This window comes from Lissotriton vulgaris, chromosome 3_1 (genome assembly GCF_964263255.1).
Source record: "Lissotriton vulgaris chromosome 3_1, aLisVul1.2, whole genome shotgun sequence".
NCBI lineage: Eukaryota > Metazoa > Chordata > Amphibia > Caudata > Salamandridae > Lissotriton > Lissotriton vulgaris.
The window spans coordinates 1,540,544,197-1,540,565,189 of NC_141689.1; the positions used below are offsets into that span (position 1 = coordinate 1,540,544,197).

The 20,993-nt window shown below is 42.8% G+C and overlaps 1 protein-coding gene and 1 pseudogene across 1 annotated transcript in view; one reads left to right on the forward strand and one right to left on the reverse strand.

The window, feature by feature from the left end:
- Positions 1-20,993, forward strand: part of PPA2 (inorganic pyrophosphatase 2) — a 560,296-nt gene that overhangs the window by 186,609 nt on the left and 352,694 nt on the right. Inside the window, exon 3 of the mRNA XM_086962038.1 lies at positions 18,838-18,882. Coding sequence (XP_086818164.1) covers positions 18,838-18,882 — 45 coding nt within the window. The remainder of the gene's footprint in view (positions 1-18,837; positions 18,883-20,993) is intronic.
- On the reverse strand, positions 3,313-4,346 carry LOC147728151 (uncharacterized; annotated as a pseudogene).

The following is a 20,993-nucleotide window of genomic DNA, read 5'->3' on the forward strand; positions in this document are numbered from 1 at the left end:
AGAGGAGTATAAACTCAAGCTTCGATCTAGCAAGTCAGACAGTTTAATTGTTTAAGTCCTCCCCTAGGTGAATCGGTTAAATAGTTTCTGACATGTATCCCCTAGATCGAGATAGAGAGAGAGAGAGACAACTCAAGAAACGTACATATTGCAAATCACTGCGTAGTCACTGTATAGTGACATTATTAATCATGTTTTTTCTAAGTCTTCTAATTATTGTTGCAAGCATACTTCTCCCTATCTATTACCCTATTTTCAAGCGTGAACAATCTGCTTACAATGTTTCTGCTGAACACTCTTTAAGCGAGTTACCTCCACATGAACTTTCTTACAGACTTGCGCTGCGCAACAACACCTTCATTAGTATGCTACATCATTCCCATCAGACTAATAATGCTACAAATTGCTGGATATGTGGCCGACTCCCTCCCTACCAGAATTACAAGGGAGCTCTGCCCCTCTTTCCGTACCCGTTCACTCACAATGGCTCCTGTGGTGCATGGTTTAAAATAATTAATTCCTTAGATCCTGATATTGCTGTTTTCGATGGGGGCTGGGTTTGGGGAAACCTGAACTTGGTCCTGCTCGACGTCTGTTCCCCTGATAAGGAGGGACTCCCCACTAGAATAGGAACTGATCTAGAAAATGAAGTATATGGATTAGGTAATTACACAATTAACCTTATGATTCTTACTGTTGAATCTGAAGCTGCACCAGTTCTGCCCGCTATGTCAGTATTACCAGTCACTGGTGAATTATGTGTCAGTAAGAAAGGTTCAGTACACTTAGGTCATAGTAAATGTACTACTGTGGTCGAATTCAGTGATCAGGGTAAATCGTCCTTTAAAGCTACCAGTCATTCCTATTTTGTTTGTGGTCATACCGCATACATACGTTTACCTCCAGATTGGGATGGTACCTGTTACATTGCATTCCTTCTGCCACCTGTTTTTCTAGCTCCTCCTGATTATCACAGAAATACAAATCTAGTAAAGAATAGACTCAGAAGAGATATCTCACTTGTCGATTACACTGAAACGGCATGGGAGCAATACACAGATTTTAATAAAGGATTCTTTTTCTTTTTAGGCCCTGTCCAAAATAGTAAACTAATACGTAGATTAACTAGAACACTTGAAGCAGTAGTGAACGAAACTGCCTCCGCCCTAGGTAACTTAACAGAAGAGCAGTCCGCCATGCGGGTTGTTGTTCTTCAGAATCGTCTTGTTATTGACGTCATCTTGGCAGATAGAGGTGGAGCCTGTAAGGTCATCGGGTCAAGTTGCATTGTTTTCATTCCACAAAACGCGCCATCTGTATATCAAGCTATTACACGTCTCCATAAAATTGCAAATCGGATACATCAGAATCCAGGCACCTGGACTTGGTCCGGTTGGTTCTGGACAACGTTAACCGCTTGGGGATGGAAGATCCTATCCTTCCTAGGCATTGGCCTAGTCCTAGTATTCAGTTGCTGCCTGTGCTTACAGTGTGGGCCAGCGATTTGTGGACTGTGTGCCACATCTTGTATTGAACATTCCAGTTTCCTCTCAAAACGTGAGAGGAAGAAAGAAGAGCAAATGATGTTACAAGAACAAACTGATCGATTCATGAGAATCGATATATCATGAAGGGTCCGTAGGGAACAAGGAGGGAATGAGGAAATATAAATTTTTGGTCAAGTTGTGTTCCCTAGCGAGTACCCCACCGTCTCCATGTACCAGCTTAAAGTGCATGTAACTTCCCTCCTGTCTCAGCTATGAAGACGCAAATACATTTGCGTCCAACGTTAACATCCTCTTTCAGATCCACCCTGAATGGGTTAAATAGTCCGTTCCTAAGTATGCTATGCCAACGTCTTTTTGTAGTGTACTTTACACGTTTCTCCAGCTCTGGCAAAGTAGGCCCTGAATTTCTGCCATCGAGCCTTTTTTCTGGTTTCTGACTCTGAAGTCCTCTGCCCAGGCTGCCTCTGTACCCGTGAACTCTGACTTACTCCCAGCGCGGCCCACCGCGCTTAGCTCAGCCTGCTGCCTGCCAAGACTGACTACAACCTTCGAATTATCTGTTCCGCTCCTCGAAAATACATTCCTGCCTACTAGTTCAAGTAAACATTCCCCAGCTGCAGAGCCAAAGGGCCGGCCTGTCTCCATGCAAGTAATTCATAGCCTCTGTTACCATGCTCCCCTGGAAGGCCCATGCCCCCACGCTTCTCATACAGACACTCAGGCGCTTATACACGCATTCATAGTCAGTATAGAATAGCTTCTGCCCCAGAGACCTTTTTCCGTTCAGATAATATGGTTCCCAAACATCAGATATCAGATATGATAGAAGTACAAGTTGATCTGACATGCCAGACTTCTGTCTCTTTCCGTCAGTGTAAATGTCAAGCCCCCTGCACCCTCCAGTTTCACGTCAATCACACGTCATGCAGCTGCGCGCGCATCCAAGCTTCCGATTTCTGCTGACATTGCAACATTTCTGTTTGGTGCCACCCACTCATGACACCTACCTGTGACGTTTCTAGCACACACCTCCAGTTCACGCCTTCTGATTACGTACTAGTAACACGTGGATGCTGTTATCTTGTCTTCTCTCAGCTGTTACGCCTACTGCATTGCTTTCTATGATGTAAATTAAGTATATAAGCTATGTACTGTTAATAAAATATAGCGCTCTATCCCTTCTTCCACCCCTGCGGTGGGAAGAACATGATATCCAGGTCTTGACCATTCCTTTTTAAGGAATAAAACCCCTAAGAACTCTAACACCACGGACTCTGTTTCTTTCTTTCCGATTTGAGTTATTATTGATTAAGTACCTACCTGCATAGAAATTAAGACGGTAAATTATATATTTACGTCACTCGCAAAGTTCTATGGCATAACCTTGAACAGTGTTTAATCCCAAGTGTTGAAAGTGAGTGTCTGCCATTTGCTTAGAAAAAACTTTAAGTGACACCCTAAAGAAAGTGGCCCAGAAAGAAAACTTACTTGCTGGGTGTAAAGACCTGGTGTTTCTCTGTTTGCAACCTCTGGAAACTTTTCACCTTTGAGTGGAAGTTTTGCTAATTTGAAGAGTAGGATCCTCTGTATCCCTGGCTGATAAACAGCTCTTGCATGTACCGGACCTGGCAAAAACCCAGTTGGAAAAAACTTTCTTGAGGGATTGTTGTCCTTTATCCAAAGAGAGGAAAGAAAGCAGCAACATATTTACTCAGCTTCTTAATGGAAGAGTCTCAGAATAGTTATCCATCTGCGTTGAGATCGGGATCCATAACTACAAGATTGGCGAGTTTGGGGTCAAGTTTTAGTAAAAGACCTTTCCAATGTTGTAGGTAATAGCGAAATTAGCATTCCCCAGAAGACGGAACGTTTTTTGTAGCCACATGGATAATTCTACAGCGTCAATGTCCGCTTTATCCAACCTGCCCATCTCAGCAATATCAAAAATGCGTGCTAAAGGACCATCAATGTCTAGGAATTTATCTTGGCAAGTGGGCCAGGCTTTGCCTACGCCCTTCTGAGGGTCCTTACCAAATTTGAAGAAAAAGGTCAACATGTTTGAGTCAATAGAAGGGATAGAGGTAATATGAAAAGGAAGAGAATGTCTGGGGCATTCAGAGCTTAATTTTGCCCTTGTTTGTTAATCCAAAGGTAAACGGAGTTTGCTGGCAATATATTCCCCCACATAATCTGAGGGAAGCCACTCTGTAGAATTAGGGTGATGGATGAGTTTGGGATCAAACATGGGGGCGATCATTGCATCTAAAATTGGTTTGAAGTAAAAACGATCATGAGGAGTTAATGACGCTTGGGATTTCTTTGCTGGAGGCGCAGACCAGAAGTCAGAATCATTACCCGCACCGGGATCATTGTCGATTTCCAAATCCTCCATGTTCTCATCAGTGTCTTGGATTTTTTTGTATTTTTATAGTTTTGGTATTGCTGTTCTCTAAATGTTTTATTTTATTTTTGTGCTTAACGCCAGTAGCAGAAGAATTCCTCTCCTTACAAGGAGGCCTTGGAGGAGCATTATCCTCAAAGCCATATGAGGATTCCTCACCACTCAATAGCGCAGAAATATCTTTAGAATTGCTCTTTGCTGACTGAGCAGATGTTGGGGCCACCGTGGCCTTGCACTTTCTGCTTTCCCCTGCAGATGGGGCCGAATTGGATTTTGACATCCAACTGAGAACAGTTTTCAAACCTTTTAGTAAGTTTAAACATAGAAGCCGAAACGGCTTGTGCCATAGATGATTGAATAAAATTGTTTAAATTATTCTTAAAATCTTCTTCATTATCATTATTTTCCTCAAAGGAGAAAGAGTTTTTAGAATTCATGGAGAAAAAGGTGATATATAAATATTTTGTGTGTTCTAAAACACATTAATGTCAGTAAAAGCTGTGAGAAAGCAAGGGAATGAAGGCGGAAGGAAAGGGTTAGTTCTTTGCAAACAGAAAGGATCTCCTCGTAGGAGGAAACACAACAGTCGGAGAGGCCAGGCCATTTCCCGGGTAGTGTTGTTCAGAGGAGTTTGCCAGGGACAGCGCCTGGCTGGCAAAGAAGGAAAAAACAGCTCTGCAAGAGGCGCCAAAGGAACGGAGCATCACAAGGAGAAGTCTGAAGGAAATTTGTGGAGCGTCATCAGTAATGGCGGTTGCAACCACAGGAACAGGTGGCAAAAAGACGCACATGAGGGCTTGAAGAGAAGGTGGAAAATGCAGTATAACAACGTTAAGGTATCGGGGCACAAGCGTTTCAAAAACAAATGCCAATTCGATTACATACCAAACTGTAAAATGAAGTACTATATAAGCCACTGAAAGTATACTTCTCTTGATTGCGAGCAGCATGAAAAGAGGGCAACTTGCAGTCAAGTTAGGTATAAAAGTCTTTCCCTCCTTTCTGATTGGTACAAGGTACTCATTTTCTTGGTTCTCATTGGCCTTTTGAACCTTGCCCTCATGAGACATTTAGTTTTCTAGTTCACTTTACTTCTGCTATTCAGTAAAGCAAGTTAAGAGACAGCGTAATACGAGCCTTCGATCTTGCCATAAAATTCTCTCTTATCTTGTGCACAACTTTACCCAGTGCGACTCATGATGTGCCTTATGCATGTCCAGCAACTCACAGGCTGGGCCCTTTGTCCGATTTGCTTCTCTAAATCTTTAATACATGTCTCACTCTCTATTCTATCGCTTAAGCATGGGTAGCTTAACCCTTTTGCTGCTAGGCCTTTTTTGGCTATTTGGGGTAGTACGCACCAAGGCCCCTGTAACTTTTTGACCACATAAGGTATCCACGCCAAATTTGGGCCTTTCTCTTCCAACATCATGGGGATTTTAAAGGTAGTCCGGGTTGGTTGATTCCCTTGGAGGGCACCCAGAAATTAGCCAAAATACAGCCACATTTTGTTTTTGTGCGTAAAATTGGGGAAAATGTGCTGAAGACAAAAGCGTTTGTTTTTTTCCCTGCAAATGGTATCAACAAAAGGTTTGTGTTGTTGAAATCACCATCTTCCCAGTTTGCAGGGACAGACTGACTTTTGTCAGAAAACCAAAATCTTTCACACAGTTTTGGCATTTTACTGGGACCTAGCCTATTTTTGCTATTGTTTGTGCTTTCAACCTCCTTCCAGTTAATGGTAGAAATGGGTATGAAAGCAATAAATGATCCTGGAAAGCTATACATTTCAAAAAAGTAGACAACATTCTGTATTCAGCCAGGGGTCATTTGTGTAGATCCTTCAAGTTTTTTTAATAGAAACTAACAGTTGAAAATATGAAAACTTTTAAATGAGTTGAAAAAAAACCTGTAACTTCTTCTAAGTATGACAGTTTTTTTAAAAGCAATTTACAGTTACATCCGCTGGACCCTTCTGGTTGTGGGGATATATTGGACTTGTAGGTTCACCAAGAACCTGACGAACCCGGAGCCAATAACTGAGCCGTATTGCACCGTTACAACGCAACTTTTACAACTGACTTCTATTACAACGCAACTTTTACAACGCTGGATCCATTACATCGCATGCCTTTACAACGCATGACATTACATAGCAGATGCTATTACAACGCATGCCATTACAACGTAAGTATAGGTAAGTATATATATATATATATATATATTTTATTTTATTTAATATTATTTAATTAATTTAATTAATATTAATTATAAATAAATAGATTTATGTTTTTTAATATTATAATTTACATTTATTAATTTAAGTAATTTTAAAAATAAGTATGAGTATAGGAGTATATGTTTTGGGGTACTGAGGTATATGTTTTGGTGTGTTTGGGTATTTTTAGGTTTCCGGTTTGGGTTTTGGGGTACAGGGGTATTTTTAGGTTTTAGGGTTGGGTTTGGGTTTTGGGGTACAGGGGTATTTTTAGGTTTTAGGGTTGGGTTTGGGGTACAGGGGTATTTTTAGGTTTTAGGGCTGGGTTTGGGTTTTGGGGTACAGGGGTATTTTTAGGTTTTAGGGTTGGGTTTGGGTTTTGGGGGACAGGGGTATTTTTAAGTTTTAGGGCTGGGTTTGGGTTTTGGGGTACAGGGGTATTTTTAGGTTTTAGGGTTGGGTTTGGGTTTTGGGGTACAGGGGTATTTTTAGGTTTTAGGGCTGGGTTTGGGTTTTGGGGTACAGGGGTATTTTTAGGTTTTAGGGCTGGGTTTGGGTTTTGGGGTACAGGGGTATTTTTAGGTTTCAGGGCTGGGTTTGGGTTTTGGGGTACAGGGGTATTGTTAAGTTTTAGGGCTGGGTTTGTGTTTTGGGGTACAGGGGTATTTTTAGGGTTCAGGGCTGGGTTTGGGTTTTTGGGTACAGGGGTATTTTTAGGGTTCAGTTTAAAAAAAAAACGACTTTAAATAAATTAAATTAATTAAATTAAATAAATTAAATTAAATTAATTAAATTATATTATTTACCATTTATAAATTGATTAAATTACATTAATTAAATTAATTACTTAAATTAATTAAATTAAATTAATTACAATTTCAAAATTAATTAAATTAAATTAATTAAATTACATTAATTAAATTATATTCCATTTTTAATTAAATTAAATTAATTCAATGTAATTAATTTAATTTAATTACAATTTTAAAATTTATTAAAATAAATTAATTAAATTAAATTAAGTACAATTTTTAAATTAATTGAATTAAATTTATTAAATTAAATTAATTACTATTTTAAAATTAATTACATTAAATTAATTAAATTAACTTAATTACATTTTTTTTAAAAAGATATACTTACCTATACTTACGTTGTAATGGCATGCGTTGTAATAGTATCTGCTATGTAATGACATGCGTTGTAAAGGCATGCATTGTAATGGATCCTGCGTTGTAAAAATTGCGATGTAACGGTCTGCGTTGTAAAATAACGCGTTGTAACGTCATACATCCTAACTGAGCAGTGTCTTGCAATGGTTTTAGATTGTGTATATAGCAATTCATTGGAGAAAATATAAACAGTGAAAAATCGGTATGAAAGACACCTATGTATTTCTGAAATAGAAACAAAATATAGATTTAAGAAACAGTAGCTATTTGCACATCTCCGAAATTGTGGGAACCCATACTAGCATGTGAATTATAGGACATTTTGCAAAGTGAAGGCAGAATTGCATTGACAGTTAATAGGCAATAACAATTGCTCTATAATTCTGTGTTCCCCTAAGTCTCCTGATAAAAATGGTACCTCATTTGTGTGGGTAGGCCTAGTGCCTGTGACAGGAAACAGCCCAAAACGCAACGTGGACACACCACATATTTATAGTGAAAACCGACCCTTTTTTTTGCAAACTGCCTAGCTGCAGATTTTGAACCCTAGCTCTACCTGCACCTAGGAAAACCTAGCAAACCTATACATTTTTTAAAACTATACACCTAGGGGAATCCAGGATGGGGTGACTTGTGCGGCTCTTACTAGGTTCTCTTACCCAGAATCCCTTGCAAACTTCAAACTTTGTAAAAACAAACACATTGTCCTCACATTTCTGTGATGGAAAGTTCTGGAATCTGAGTGGATCCACAAAATTCAGCCCACCCTGCATCACCCAAAGTCTTCCGATAAAAATGATACCTCACTTGTGTGGGTAGGCCTGGTACTCGAGACAGGAAACAGCGCAAAACGTAACATGGACATATATAATTTTTACAGTGAAAACTGACCCTTTTTTTGCAAAGTGCCTAGCTGTAGATTTTGAACCCTAGCTCTACCTGCACCTAGAAAAACCTAGCAAACCTATACATTTTTTAAAACTATACACCCAGGGGAATCCAGGATGGGGTGACTTGTGTTGCTCTCAATAAGTTCTTACCCAGAATCCCTTGCATACCTCAAACTTTGTAAAACAAAAAACACATTTTCCTCACAATTCTGTGATGGAAAGTTCTGGAATCTGCGTGGATCCACAAAATTCTACCTGCCCCTATTCCTCAAAGTCTTACGATAAAAACAATACCTCACTTGTGTGGGTAGGCCTAGTCCTCATGACAGGAAACGACCCAAAACGCAACGTGGACACACCACATTTTTACAGTGAAAACTGACCCTTTCTTGGTTCTAGGCAAAGTGCCTAGCTGTAGATTTTGAACCCTAGCTCTGCCAACACCTAGGGAAACCTAGCAAGCATACATTTTTGAAAAGTAGACACCCAGAGGAATCCAGGATGGGGTTACTTGTGTGGTTCCCACCAGGTTCTCTTACCCAGAATCCTTTGCAAACCTCAAACTTTATAAAAAAGAACCAACACATTTTCCTCACATTTTTTTTTATTTTTTTTTTTTCCTCAAGACCTTTATTGGAACTTTTCGAATCATACACAGCTTCTGGCCTACAACCCAACGGGCCGGCTGCAACACAATTACCTGCATGCAAAACTGTCCGAGTAACACGGCCCATGAGCCTACATCCTTGGGGTTCGGCGGCGTGATAGAACAATGTGTGTACATAACTGACATTGTTACTCCTGATAAGTATATGTCCGGTTTTCCTATTTTATAACAACAACCTCTGATTATCAACTACCGCTGATACTGCCGATATTCTGCTGTTCCTGGTTGCTGTGCGTGGAGGCAGAGCCCTCGCTGGAAGAAAGGACATTGCTGGCGAAGTATAGCGCTATTTTCCTAAAAGCGCTACTGGGCAGCGCTTTGTCTTTACTGCTCGCGTTTCCCGCTTTGCGGGAAACACTCGTGTTGGCTGTCGGGTCGGCTGTTTGGGAGTCCTGCAAAACTAAAAGAACCACAAGCCATCTGGCCCTGGAGCACCTCCCCGCCACGCCCCCCTCACCTGGCGATAATTGGGCAGTAGGAGCGCTGGAGAGCGGTGACTACCGCTGATACTGCCGATATTCTGCTGTTCCTGGTTGCTGTGCGTGGAGGCAGAGCCCTCGGTGGAAGAAAGGACATCGCTGGCAAAGTATAGCGCTATTTTCCTAAAAGCGCTACTGGGCAGCGCTTTGTCTTTACTGCTTGCGTTTCCCACTTCGCGGGAAACACTCGTGTTGGCTGGCTGGTCGGCTGTTTGGGAGTCCTGCAAAACTAAAAGAACCACAAGCCATCTGGCCCTGGAGCACCTCCCCGCCACGCCCCCCTCACCTGGTGATAATTGGGCAGTAGGAGCGCGCATCGCGGGACGCGCGCGGGCGGCGCCGGGCTAAGCCCGGGCAAAGGGCGGGCCCTCTGTGGCCCTCAGTGGCTGAGGTAGGCTGGGCTGGGCCCTGTTACTTTCTTTGTCTTTGTCGCTATTCATATCATATACGTCTGGCAGTTAGAGGAAGGATCATTTAGTGAAATACTACGTCGCTTCCTTGCCATCTACTGCTGGTCAGTTACTGCTGCATCTCCAGAACTATATTTATTCTTTTATGAACATTGTATTATTTCGTGACTATTCTTCTGGAGGTAAACTACTTGTATAACATTGATTTGTGGGATAAGTCTGCAGAAGATGTCTAAAAAACTACGCTCAGGAAGGTTAGTGGGAGGAAAACCTGGTGCTAAAATAGATACCATCCGCACAAGAAATAAATCTGTGAATAATCCCCCGCTGAAGGGTCAATGCCAACTCTTTGAGCTATGGGACATTCCTACGGCTAAGAAGCCTAATTTTGCTGTAAAGGAAGCTCCCCGCACCGCGGTCCAGGAGGACCATACTCAAGGTGTCCCAGACTCTTTGCCTCCATCCTTGCTGACCGCGCCACCGCAAACAGCAGCAGCGGTGAATCCCTGCCCTGTACATCCTGAAGGGGAGGGGGAGAGTAATCTCGGAGTTCTTGTATCTGAAGGAGAACTTGAGAATCAACCACCTATGCCTCAAGCTCTTATTTTGAATGACAGGTTGGGTGGGGATTCGTCATCGTTATCCATTGATCTTGAACTGTGTGGACGCTATGTAAATACAGCTAATTTGGAGACTCAGGATCCTATTAAGCCTTCGGGGGGTGCTACTCCCTCTGGGTTAATGTTATATAGTAGTACCCCTTCGTTAAACGCACAGGACATGTCCGATCTGTTAAATGTTTCCAGGAGCCCGGGTCTCAATCTTTCTGATATCTGTCGTCCAGTGGAAGCTAGTGATAAACCGATCTCAGAATCCATGATTGCTTTGGAACAATTACTAGCCTCCATTTTATTTCTCCTGGGGAAATTTGTAGGCAGCTCGGATTGTATCCTGGATTCAGTTACCCAAATACTGAAGACATTGTTACAAAAATCGCCAGATACGAGGAGTGTCTCCCCCTCCAAGGCTGAACCTAGTTCTCCAAAGGGGAAAATAAATGTGCCCATAGTGGATTCTGACATAAAGGCTGCAGCAATAGTTCATGAAATTCATACTGCAGTTCAGCCTTTAACCGCAGTGCCTAATTGTGTTAAGAACTCGGTTCTAGAGATTGAGGAAGAAAATAAATCTACTTCCGGCCCTAAAGTGGTTCAAGATTTATTCCCTATCTTCATGTCTGAAAATAAAAAAGAACTTTCTGAAGATAAACAAGAGGTAAAGGTAAAAAACGGTAAACATAGAAATAATAAAGGGAATAAAAGGAAACCAATCCGAAAATACAGGAAGAAAAGGCAACGACGGATAATCTTTCAAAACTCTCTGGTTGCATTGGAGAACGAAGAAATAGACTTGGATCCCACTTCTACATCTTTAAAGGTGGAAAGTGAATTGTGCCCACCAATGTCTTTGGAAGTTTTGCCGCAAATGGAGGGCCCTCTTCCAAGTTCCTCTCCATCGACTGCGACAAGAGCCCCAATCCTATATCAACTTGGGCCCCTTAACCCTCTGGCCCCTTCTATCTCTTCTGCCCTAGAGATTGGAGACCGCTCTCTTCCTGCGCGCCATTCAAAAAACTCAAAGGCTTATGTGGATACTCTTGTGTTAGACTTTTTACCTTTATTTGATGCTGACTTACCCCTAAACAGAGCATGGCTACTTAAGCGATTTAGCGAGATTGAAAGTCTTCTCCCTATTCAATCTAGGGACATTGAGCTAGTCTCCTTGTCTGGTGGAGACAGGGTACTGAGTATAAGGGTTAAATTTTATTCACCTATCATTGTAAATTTGATATTACAGCAAGCTGAGAATTTTCAACGTACAGGTATTGATGTTCTCCCTATTTTTAACCTTGGTAATACAAACCCTTCCCTTGGGATGGTACTAGGGGGCGATAAACAAAATGGGGTAGCCTCCCCTCTTAGAGACCTGAAGATTTGGGTCTCTAAGGGGAAACGCTCGGTCTCTCAGGTAAAGCCACTCCCGCTGCCTCAGAATTCCTCCCTCATAGAGGACAATAATCGGTGGAATTGGCTGCACAGTGCTTTATCTACAAAGACCACAGATACCCCCAAATTGTTTCATCATCTTTAACATCCCATTGAAAATTATTTCTTGGAATGCGGCAGGGATTCACAGTAGCCCAGAGAAATTTGACCTTTTATTCTCTCTAGGAGCAAATGTGATTTGTATACAGGAAACCTGGTGTATTAATATGCTGGATGCTTCGAAGGATTTCTATGTCTTGGAAGTGCCAGCTGCCCCTTCCAAGAAAAGTCACGCTAGGGGGGGGGGAATTGCTTGTCTATTATCAAATAAATTGCAGTGGAGATTTTCCCATTATATCGACCCAAGTAAATTTTTTCACGCTATAACTATTGAAAATCTGTTTAGTAATTGTATAAAGTCACCCATTGTTATCCTTAATGTGTATATTCCCCCAGAAGAGCGTTTTAATCTCATATTGAAGCAGGCATTTCGATATATTGAGCAAATTAAAAATGTTTCATCCCCTCCGGATATTATTCTCGTAGGAGATCTGAACTGCAAAATCTCCAATGCTAGTCTGAAACTTTTTAGAAATAAATCTAAAGAAGAGGCGCATCTTGTTCCCCAACCACTCTTCCCAGATAAGTTAGTGACTAATAAAAGAGGGAAGATTCTGCTAAAAGAACTAGCGGCCGTTGAGGGACTTATATTAAATGGGAGATTCCCGTCCGATGTGCCTGCCAAATTCACACATAAGTCTCCTTTTGGGTCTTCTATCTTGGATTATGCAATCTCGGACTATGGCTTGTTTCCTTATATTCAGGATCTTAAGATTATTCCTACATCTCTGAGCGACCATAGTATATTGCTTATAACTGTTTCTCTAAATCCTATGCCCACTGCGCCATGGTCTCTTACCGGCAGTGATGCTGCCTTCCACGCTTCCTCGGGAAGGTGTTTCTGGAATCCTTCCGCCATTAATGGGGTACAGGATTTATTATCTGAAACTTTAATAGAATTAAATGAGTGGCGTGGGCATGAAATAGTCAATTTTGAAAAATTCATGCGAAACATTATCTTACATGTAAAAGAGACTTCTCGCCCTAGAAAAGGGGTAGTGGTGCCTAGTATACTGTGCATCCTGAACAAGGAAATAAATAAACTAGTCCGTGAGCAATATCTAGATAGAGTTATGGAACGAGAAAAAGAAATTTCTGGGCTAAAAAGAAAGAGATGCAGACTAAAGGTGAAAATAAAAAAGGAAAAGGATGATACTGTTTGGATCAACTTGAGGGAATCAGTTGTTCATGGTAGGATGAGAGAATTTTGGGCAATAATAGGGAAGGGATGTGGTACCAGAATAATACCTTCCCCCATCCCTATAGCTGAAGAGGTATGGATTACTAATATTCGGGACCTTTATGCAGGGAACGGTATTACAGGTGAAGATATCGTCCTAGATGCAACACCCGAAGGACTCATTAATTATCCCACAGAGGAAGAAATTGAGATGGCTATAAAAAACATGCGTCCCTCTGGGGCAATGGGTCCTGACGAACTCCCCATGACGGTCCTGAAACAGGATCCTTTAAGGTGGAGTAAAATCCTGTTTCCACTGTTTAAAGCCTGTTTTTTGTCTAAAATGGTTCCTGCCTCCTTGAGGGGAAGTATCTTGGTCCCTATTTTTAAGAAGGGAACTCGGGATAGCCCCAGCAATTATCGTCTGATAGCCCTCCTCGACTCTATCGGAAAGGTCTTTGCGAAATGTCTTTTAAATTCCCTCTCCGATTGGGTCGAGGAGAACAATATCTTGCCTTTTGAACAGACTGGCTTCCGTAGGGGCCATGGTACTTTAGATAACCTCACCGCTCTCCATGTGGTTACTGATAAATATGTGCAGGTGAGAGGGGGGGTGGTGTATGCGGCTTTTATTGATTTCTCCACAGCGTTCGATAAAGTAGATCGCAGAACGCTGTGGAGAAAATTGGCAGCTCTTGGTGTTCCAGCTTATCTATTGGAGCTGGTTCGGACTCTCCATACAGAGACCTGGTGTTGTGTCTTGCAAGGGGGCGAAAGGGGGCTCTCCCACCAAATTCCGTCTTTGAATGGCCTCAAACAAGGCTGTTTATTGGCTCCCCTTTTGTTTTCCTTATATACTGTAGACCTACCCGCTGCCTTGTCTGCCAGAGAGGGTATTGCCCCGGTGGTGGGGGGGACCTCAATATCCTGCTTGATGTATGCCGATGACGTCCTTATTTTAGACTTGACCCCTAAAGGACTTACAAATCGACTACATGCCCTTCATGTCTTTGCTGCTACCCATTGCATGAAGATTAATATATCCAAAAGTAAAGTCATGTGCATAGCCGGTAAGAAGAAGTGCCGATCTGTAAATTTTGGATGGTATATCGGCGGCCAAAAACTGGAGGTTGTTAACTCCTATACCTTCCTGGGGAAAATTATCACGGCTAACCTGAGTGAGAGGCCCCATATTGAGCATAGTTCACGCAAAGCCCTCGCCCATGGCAAAGGTTCAAATTCCCTCTATCAGGCTACGGGGAAAAGGCACTTTTCGTGTTTATTGGAGGTGTATAAGTCAGGCTAGCCAGTCTCACAGTCCCTCCCCTTCCGAGTTACGTGTCAGTGGTGAGCTCAAAATGCCTTTATCACCGCCCCCCTCCTCCCCCTCCGCTTACTCATCCTCCCACTCCTCGTCTGATGTTAGTGGGTCGTCCTCCTGCAGGGGTTCACAAATTTCCCCCCCTGAAGACATTCCACGTTCCTCACATTTCTGTGATGGAAAGTTCTGGAATCTGCGTGGATCTACAAAGTTCCACCCACCCCTCATTCCCCAAAGTCTTCAGGTAAAAATGATACCTCACTTGTGTGAGTTGGTCAAGTACCCACAACAGGCAAGGGCCCAAAATGTATTGTGGAGACATCAAAATCACCTCGGTTTTTGGCCCCAGGCTCAGCGAACATCTAGGGAAACCTACTAAACTCACACATTTCTGAAAGGTAGACACCCTGGGTTGTCCAGTGAGGTATGGCTTGCGTGGATCCTCCAACGTTTCCCTACCTAGAATCCCCTGCAAACCTCAAATTTAGCAGAAATAAATCACTTTTCCCATACATTTTTGTGTGGGATCACCATGCCGGCACAAATGTCCTACCACCCAGCGTTCCCCTTGTTCTCCCGAGTACAATGATAACGCACTTGTGTGGGTGGGCCAAACGCCTATGACTGAGAAGATCCAAAAACATAGGGATGAAAGGTATAGCACCGCAAATTCTTAAGCGCTAGATTTAAAAAATAAAAATACCTTTTTAGTGGATTCTGCATTGGACAGCCACACAAGTGAGGTATCATTTTACTCTTGGGCAGCCCCCACCCCTACATTCATCTTAAAAAAATAAAACCCAGGTGTCTAGTGGGGACAGAAAGACTAATTTTGCAGGGGTTGGGGTAGTGGCATGCCCATATTGGCCAGCCCCTATCCCTAATTCACTTTGAAAACAAATCCCTGGCTTCTAGTGGGCTTTCCAATGATACCTCTCCCATCTTTCTAGTGAACAGGGGGCTGAGATAGCCCCCTGAGCACTTAGAAAGTGAAATTGAAATGAGCCTCTACTCATTTCAGTTTCGGTTTCACTGAAATTACGTCAGCGCAACGTGCGTGCTGATCGTCATTTCAGGGAAACCATCTACACAGCTTCGGGAGCAGGGGAAGATGTTCCCCAGCTCCCAAGGTTGTTTGGGGGTGTGGGGGAAAGAAATTCCTCTGGTGCCCTCACCAGATTGTTATTGTTAAGCGTACTTGCAAAGCGCACTGTAACCCTGCGGGTATCCTGGTGCTGAGATATATACTACCATCATGCCTGCTGCAGAAGCTTACAAGGTTGACCTGCTAGCCTCTTGGAAAGAGCCACGTTTTTATTTTCTTGCGGAGCAGTAGCAGGTCTTGCGCCTATCTCAATTTGGTAGACAGACCGTTCTATAGCCTGGCAGCTGCAGTACTGAAGGCCGTACCCCCTGAATTAGCTCTTATAGTCCTCTGTATTTTTACCAGGTTAGCCGAGGAAGAGCGGAAAGTACTGGTGGGAACATACCATCTGAATTTGCTCTGCAACGTTTTAGGCCGAAGCCCTTGCAGTGCCTTCTAGACAATGCATAGTGACTTGAACTGTATCCGTTGCAGAACAGGGAGCCAGTGCAGGTCCGTCGGGGCCTGGGATACTGTCGCCGTGGTCTCATAAGGGCGAGTTTTGCCGCCACAGTCTGGACTCTTTGTAGCCTCCCAATCAGATACCTAGGAGACTCCAGTAGCAAGGAGTTACAATAATCCAGACGACTCAGGATAACGCTCCTTACTACTAGACCTCTGGCCTGGATTGGTAACATTGGACTAATCTTCCGAAGTGTTCTAATAATTGAGAAACTAATCCCCAAAATGTTGTTGACTTGAGTGTCTAGGTTCAGTTTATCATTAAAACTGACTCCTAGATTTCGTACCTTCTCAACAGGTACCAAAGGTACATCCTTAGGGATAGGACATCGTGTTATGTGATCGGACGGCCGGGGGCCGTCCTACGTACGTGAGTACTGGTGCGTCGGAAGGCCCCCGGCCATCCGATGCACCATAGTGATTAAGCCTTAACACTCTGCTTAAAAGCCTTGCATGTCTTATGCTACCACACTGGTGGTAGGGACATATTTATGTATAGTAAATACTGAGGTACTGGGTACTGGAATAGCACTATACAAACACCACACACATCCATACATATAGGGCTTTAAATGGCCTGGGTCCTGCCGGTGCTCAGCAGCGGCAGCTCTAAAAAGCAGGTGCTGAGACTGGTCCCTATCGGCATCTTCGTTTTTGCCCTCACCCTCGGGGTGGAAAAAAAATCTTACCTCTGCAGCTGTTTATAGCTTTTGATGTTATTTTTCTTTTTGCAGTTCTATATTGCACGTACTCTATGCGCTTTTTTAACCCCTTCGAAGCTAATGACGAGCTGGGCTCGTCATGGCGCTTACCTGCCGTGCGCGGATGACAAGGCCAGCTCGTCATGAATAATGGCATCCTGCATATCTCAGCACAGGACGGGAAAACGCCTAGCAGCCATGTGGTTAATGAGCACCAGTTACATTACACAAGGACGTATTCATTAATTTTTTGGTAGGCACTAGGAGATTAAGTGATTTGCCCAGAATCGCAGGATGTTGAACCAACGCTGAGGATCAAACCTGCTTCCCAGCTCCAAAGCCGGCAGCTCTAGCTGTTAGAGCAACAATCTCTCCCGCAAGAACTAAAGCATTTTCAATATTTTATACAACTAAGCCATAGTTTTTGCTTATTTATCTTATGCTGCCAACAACCATTGACAAAGCCAATAGGACTGGCTTGTTGTAGGTATAATGTTACTTGTTGTATTGTATAACTGGATGTAATGACAGAAGCAGCAAAATTCCAGTTAGGCGGCACTCTACCCTAAGCACAGATTGCCCCAGTTTTTTCATCCCACTTAATTCTCCGCATACATATATTCTAATAATGCAGACTTGTGTTACACCTCTATAGTAGCATCTTCTAGTTGCACAATCAGGTGTTGTGGCACCTTCAGGATGATGGTGGTAGAAAGACTAGGGACTTAAAGTAAGGGGTTACAACAAAGTTAATTTTAGACATACAAGAAATGAACGTCACTCTGTTTGTTGCTGCAAAATGTATGCAGGATACTTCATAAACATTCTAAAATGTGATCTATTTAACCAGAGGCTGGTACGATGGCGGCATCGCTCTGCCCAATGTACGGCTGTACTATTGGGCCTCCCAATTTACAGTAGTGAACCAGTGGCTCCACGCCCCGCACGAGGAACCAGCCCTACATATGGACAGACAAAGCCTAGGAATGGATAGACTCATGGGCCCACTCTACCACAAGGCCAAAACACGCACAATGATCGGTCCCACAGCTCACACAATACACACGTGGTTTAAAGCACAACGAGCGCTAGGTTGGGAGGGAAGAGTCACCCAACACACGTCACTCTGGGACTCCCCAAAACTGGGTATGCTACGTAACAGTAAAGGGTTTGCTCGTTGGGACCTTATAGGGATCTCCAGAGTAAGAGACCTGTGGAAAAAGGGGGAGATTATGACATTTACCCAACTACCCACAACATACCAGTTGGCAGACTTGGAGCGGTTCCGGCACTTACAAATCAAGCACGCACTCACCAAAGCCATTCCCCAAGGTGACGATCTCCCTGAATCATTGCCACTAGAAATTGCCTCCTAACGGACCACATTACCAAAAAAGGCAATCTCCCTCACATACCGTAAACTGGTGAATAACCAGAAAGATCCTACACACACCTTAAGAGAGATGTGGCGGACAGAAGTAGGGGACAGGGACGAACAAGACTAGCAAGAGGCCCTGGCATCCCCTCGGGAGGTGGCAATCCCATCTCGACTACAACTTGTGTAACTGAAAATACTACACAGGACATACTACACTAGGACGATGATTCCCAAAATCAGACGGGCCAAGACACCTTTATGTTTAAGGGGCTGTGGGCAACTGGGTACATTTTTCCACACGTTGTGGGACTGTCCCGCAATTGCACAATACTGGGGAAAGATCATGGCTACTATCACCAGAGTTAGCGGGGTGGTTGCCCTCCCGGAACCCCGACGGTGCCTCCTCAATATCTGGGAACCTACTGATCTCACCCACGCAGCACAGACTTGGGGATCACGCTGGCAAAACGGAATATCGCACAACACTGGGGGGCGCCCGCTGCACCAGCACTGGTGTCAAGACTTAGACAGAGCGATGGTGGCAGAGAGGATGGTATTCACTCACAGAGGCTGTCCCCGTAAATGGGCGCGCATAGGGGGCAGATGGACCACATTCTGAGGCAATATATGCCCCCCACCTTGTCAATTGTATAATGTGAGATTGCTAATAACATCTGCTGTCAGCAAATCTGTTTTGTTAAAAAATAAAAATAAAATAAAAAAAATGTGATCTATTTTCAGGATGGTGACAGCCCAGCAAAAAAGTCAAGGACTAATGGAAGAGAGGTACATCTTTTTTCTCATTAATATGTGTACATGAGTGCTCTAAAAAATGAAAACGTATCAACATTGTAATGTTGTCTATGGCAGTATCAGAAAAGCAGAAATCTATGCATCGCGCCGGGAAACCCTCTGGGTGGCTGTGCGCTCTAAAAGTGGAACTAATAATAAAGTCTGACTGTTCTAACCCAATTCATGCTGGTTATAGAATGGTCGTTTTAAACCTTGCTGGCCTAAAGGTATGGTATATTCTACTAAAGTGTGGAGCAAAGGCTGTTGAAAGGCAGTAAGTGCAAAACAACGAGGGAGCTATAGGAAACATTTCATTTTCGGCTTTTTAGCTGTGAAAAAAGTCCTCTTTAATTACTGTGGAAAGGTTATTTTATGATCCACCTCATTTGCATAAGTATGGAAGAGCTGAGTATTTTTATATTTCACATACTAAAAAATGTAGGATGCCTGTGACTTCTGCTTTTGAAATATGGCCTTATTTATGACGGTAACTAATAGCAGGATTTTGAGGGAAGGGGTTGGAGGGCTCAATTATCATTCAGTAACAAAAGCTCAAAATAAATCTGCCAGTGTCTATTCTCAAGTACACTAGACCCCAAGGGAATCTCGCCTATCATGGGTCTCGGAGGGAGTAACAAAAATGTGCGCTATCCTTAGTATAAACTGCTAGTCTGAAACAACAAATGAATCCGTATGAGGTGCAGTGAGTGTGTGCCACAAATGTATATAATAACATTGTGTAAGTGATTACCTCATGGGAGCCGCACCAAGTGGGCATGAGCATCACTTTAGACCCCTGCCCGGTTCCACTTCGTTGGTGTTCATTTATTTATGCTGGCACAATTGAGAACCCCTGTGCATGGATGTATGCATATTTGTGAAATAAAAGCTGCAGCCGCATTCTGTTATGCCATTATCTGAATTTGGCAATCCATCCTTTGGGGTGTGCTCATTTGATTCCTAGTAGCTCCCATTGTTTTAGTATACATTGTTCTACAGGTTTCCACTGGGATGCTTCTGTACAAAACGCACCTATATGACCAAGTCGTAGTGCTCTGAAATTGATTATGTATTTCCTGTTTCAGCAAATATTGTTGACCTCTTCTGCTCTGAAAGTATTATGAAATGTGAGGGACTATAAAGGAAGCCTACAGAAATGAATGCAAAGCTCCAATTGTGGTCTTCCGAACTAGACTCAATGTGTCAGATACTTGTGTGTTATTGATATAGCGTTGTGTTTTGTGCTCTTTTGTAATCTGTGCTATGTGTGAGGGAGCTTGGACTGCTGCTTTCCGTGCTGCAACTGTGCTCGTTGTGCTAGTGAAGCTGGATGACAACATTTTCCTATACAAATGCCACAATTATTGATGTTTTGAATGGTTGTTGAATCAGGTGGGTACTTGCTTCTTTGTAACTTAATGGTGCATCTCTCTGATAGGGCGAGATCACAGCCCCATTCATTCCTCTCTTATCTTCGCCATTAACTTCTCCAACCCCATTTTCAAAGTTGCCTTAAATGACAGTCTCTGTGATCCCCTAATCTTTCAAGTTGAATGTGAGCATCAGTACATTTTTATAGAAATCTTAACATGATTATTCTCATTGTGGAACCCTAAAGTATGCTAGATTTCTAGAGAGCTTACTTTGCATGCATGGTTAATTATTGTGCCTTTATTGCAAGAGTGTCCAAAGCAGGGACAGAATGTCCTGATCCTTATCAGATGTTTAGGATAACCACTGTATACATGAGCTCAGTTTGGAGTCATTGAATGTAAATTAATTCTGTCAGAATATCCCGAAAATAGGCCATAGATCCAGTCCTACTGGACCTACAACGAACACTACTGCTGATTAAGTGCTACTGCCTAAAGATTCATTGAAATCAGTCACCCTAGACTGTCATTTTTAGGAACTGTGGGTGCATTGTTAAAAGTCCATAGAATCTGAGCAAAACATTGAATTAGGAGCTTGGGTGCGAGTATGGGAAGAAGAGAGGAGAAAAAAATATTTTTTGTTTGGGTTTAGCTTTAGATAGCATTTGAGATCTTATGCAGTTCACAAAAACTTTGGCCACAAAAGGAAGTCCAGTGATGGGGCAATAGTTT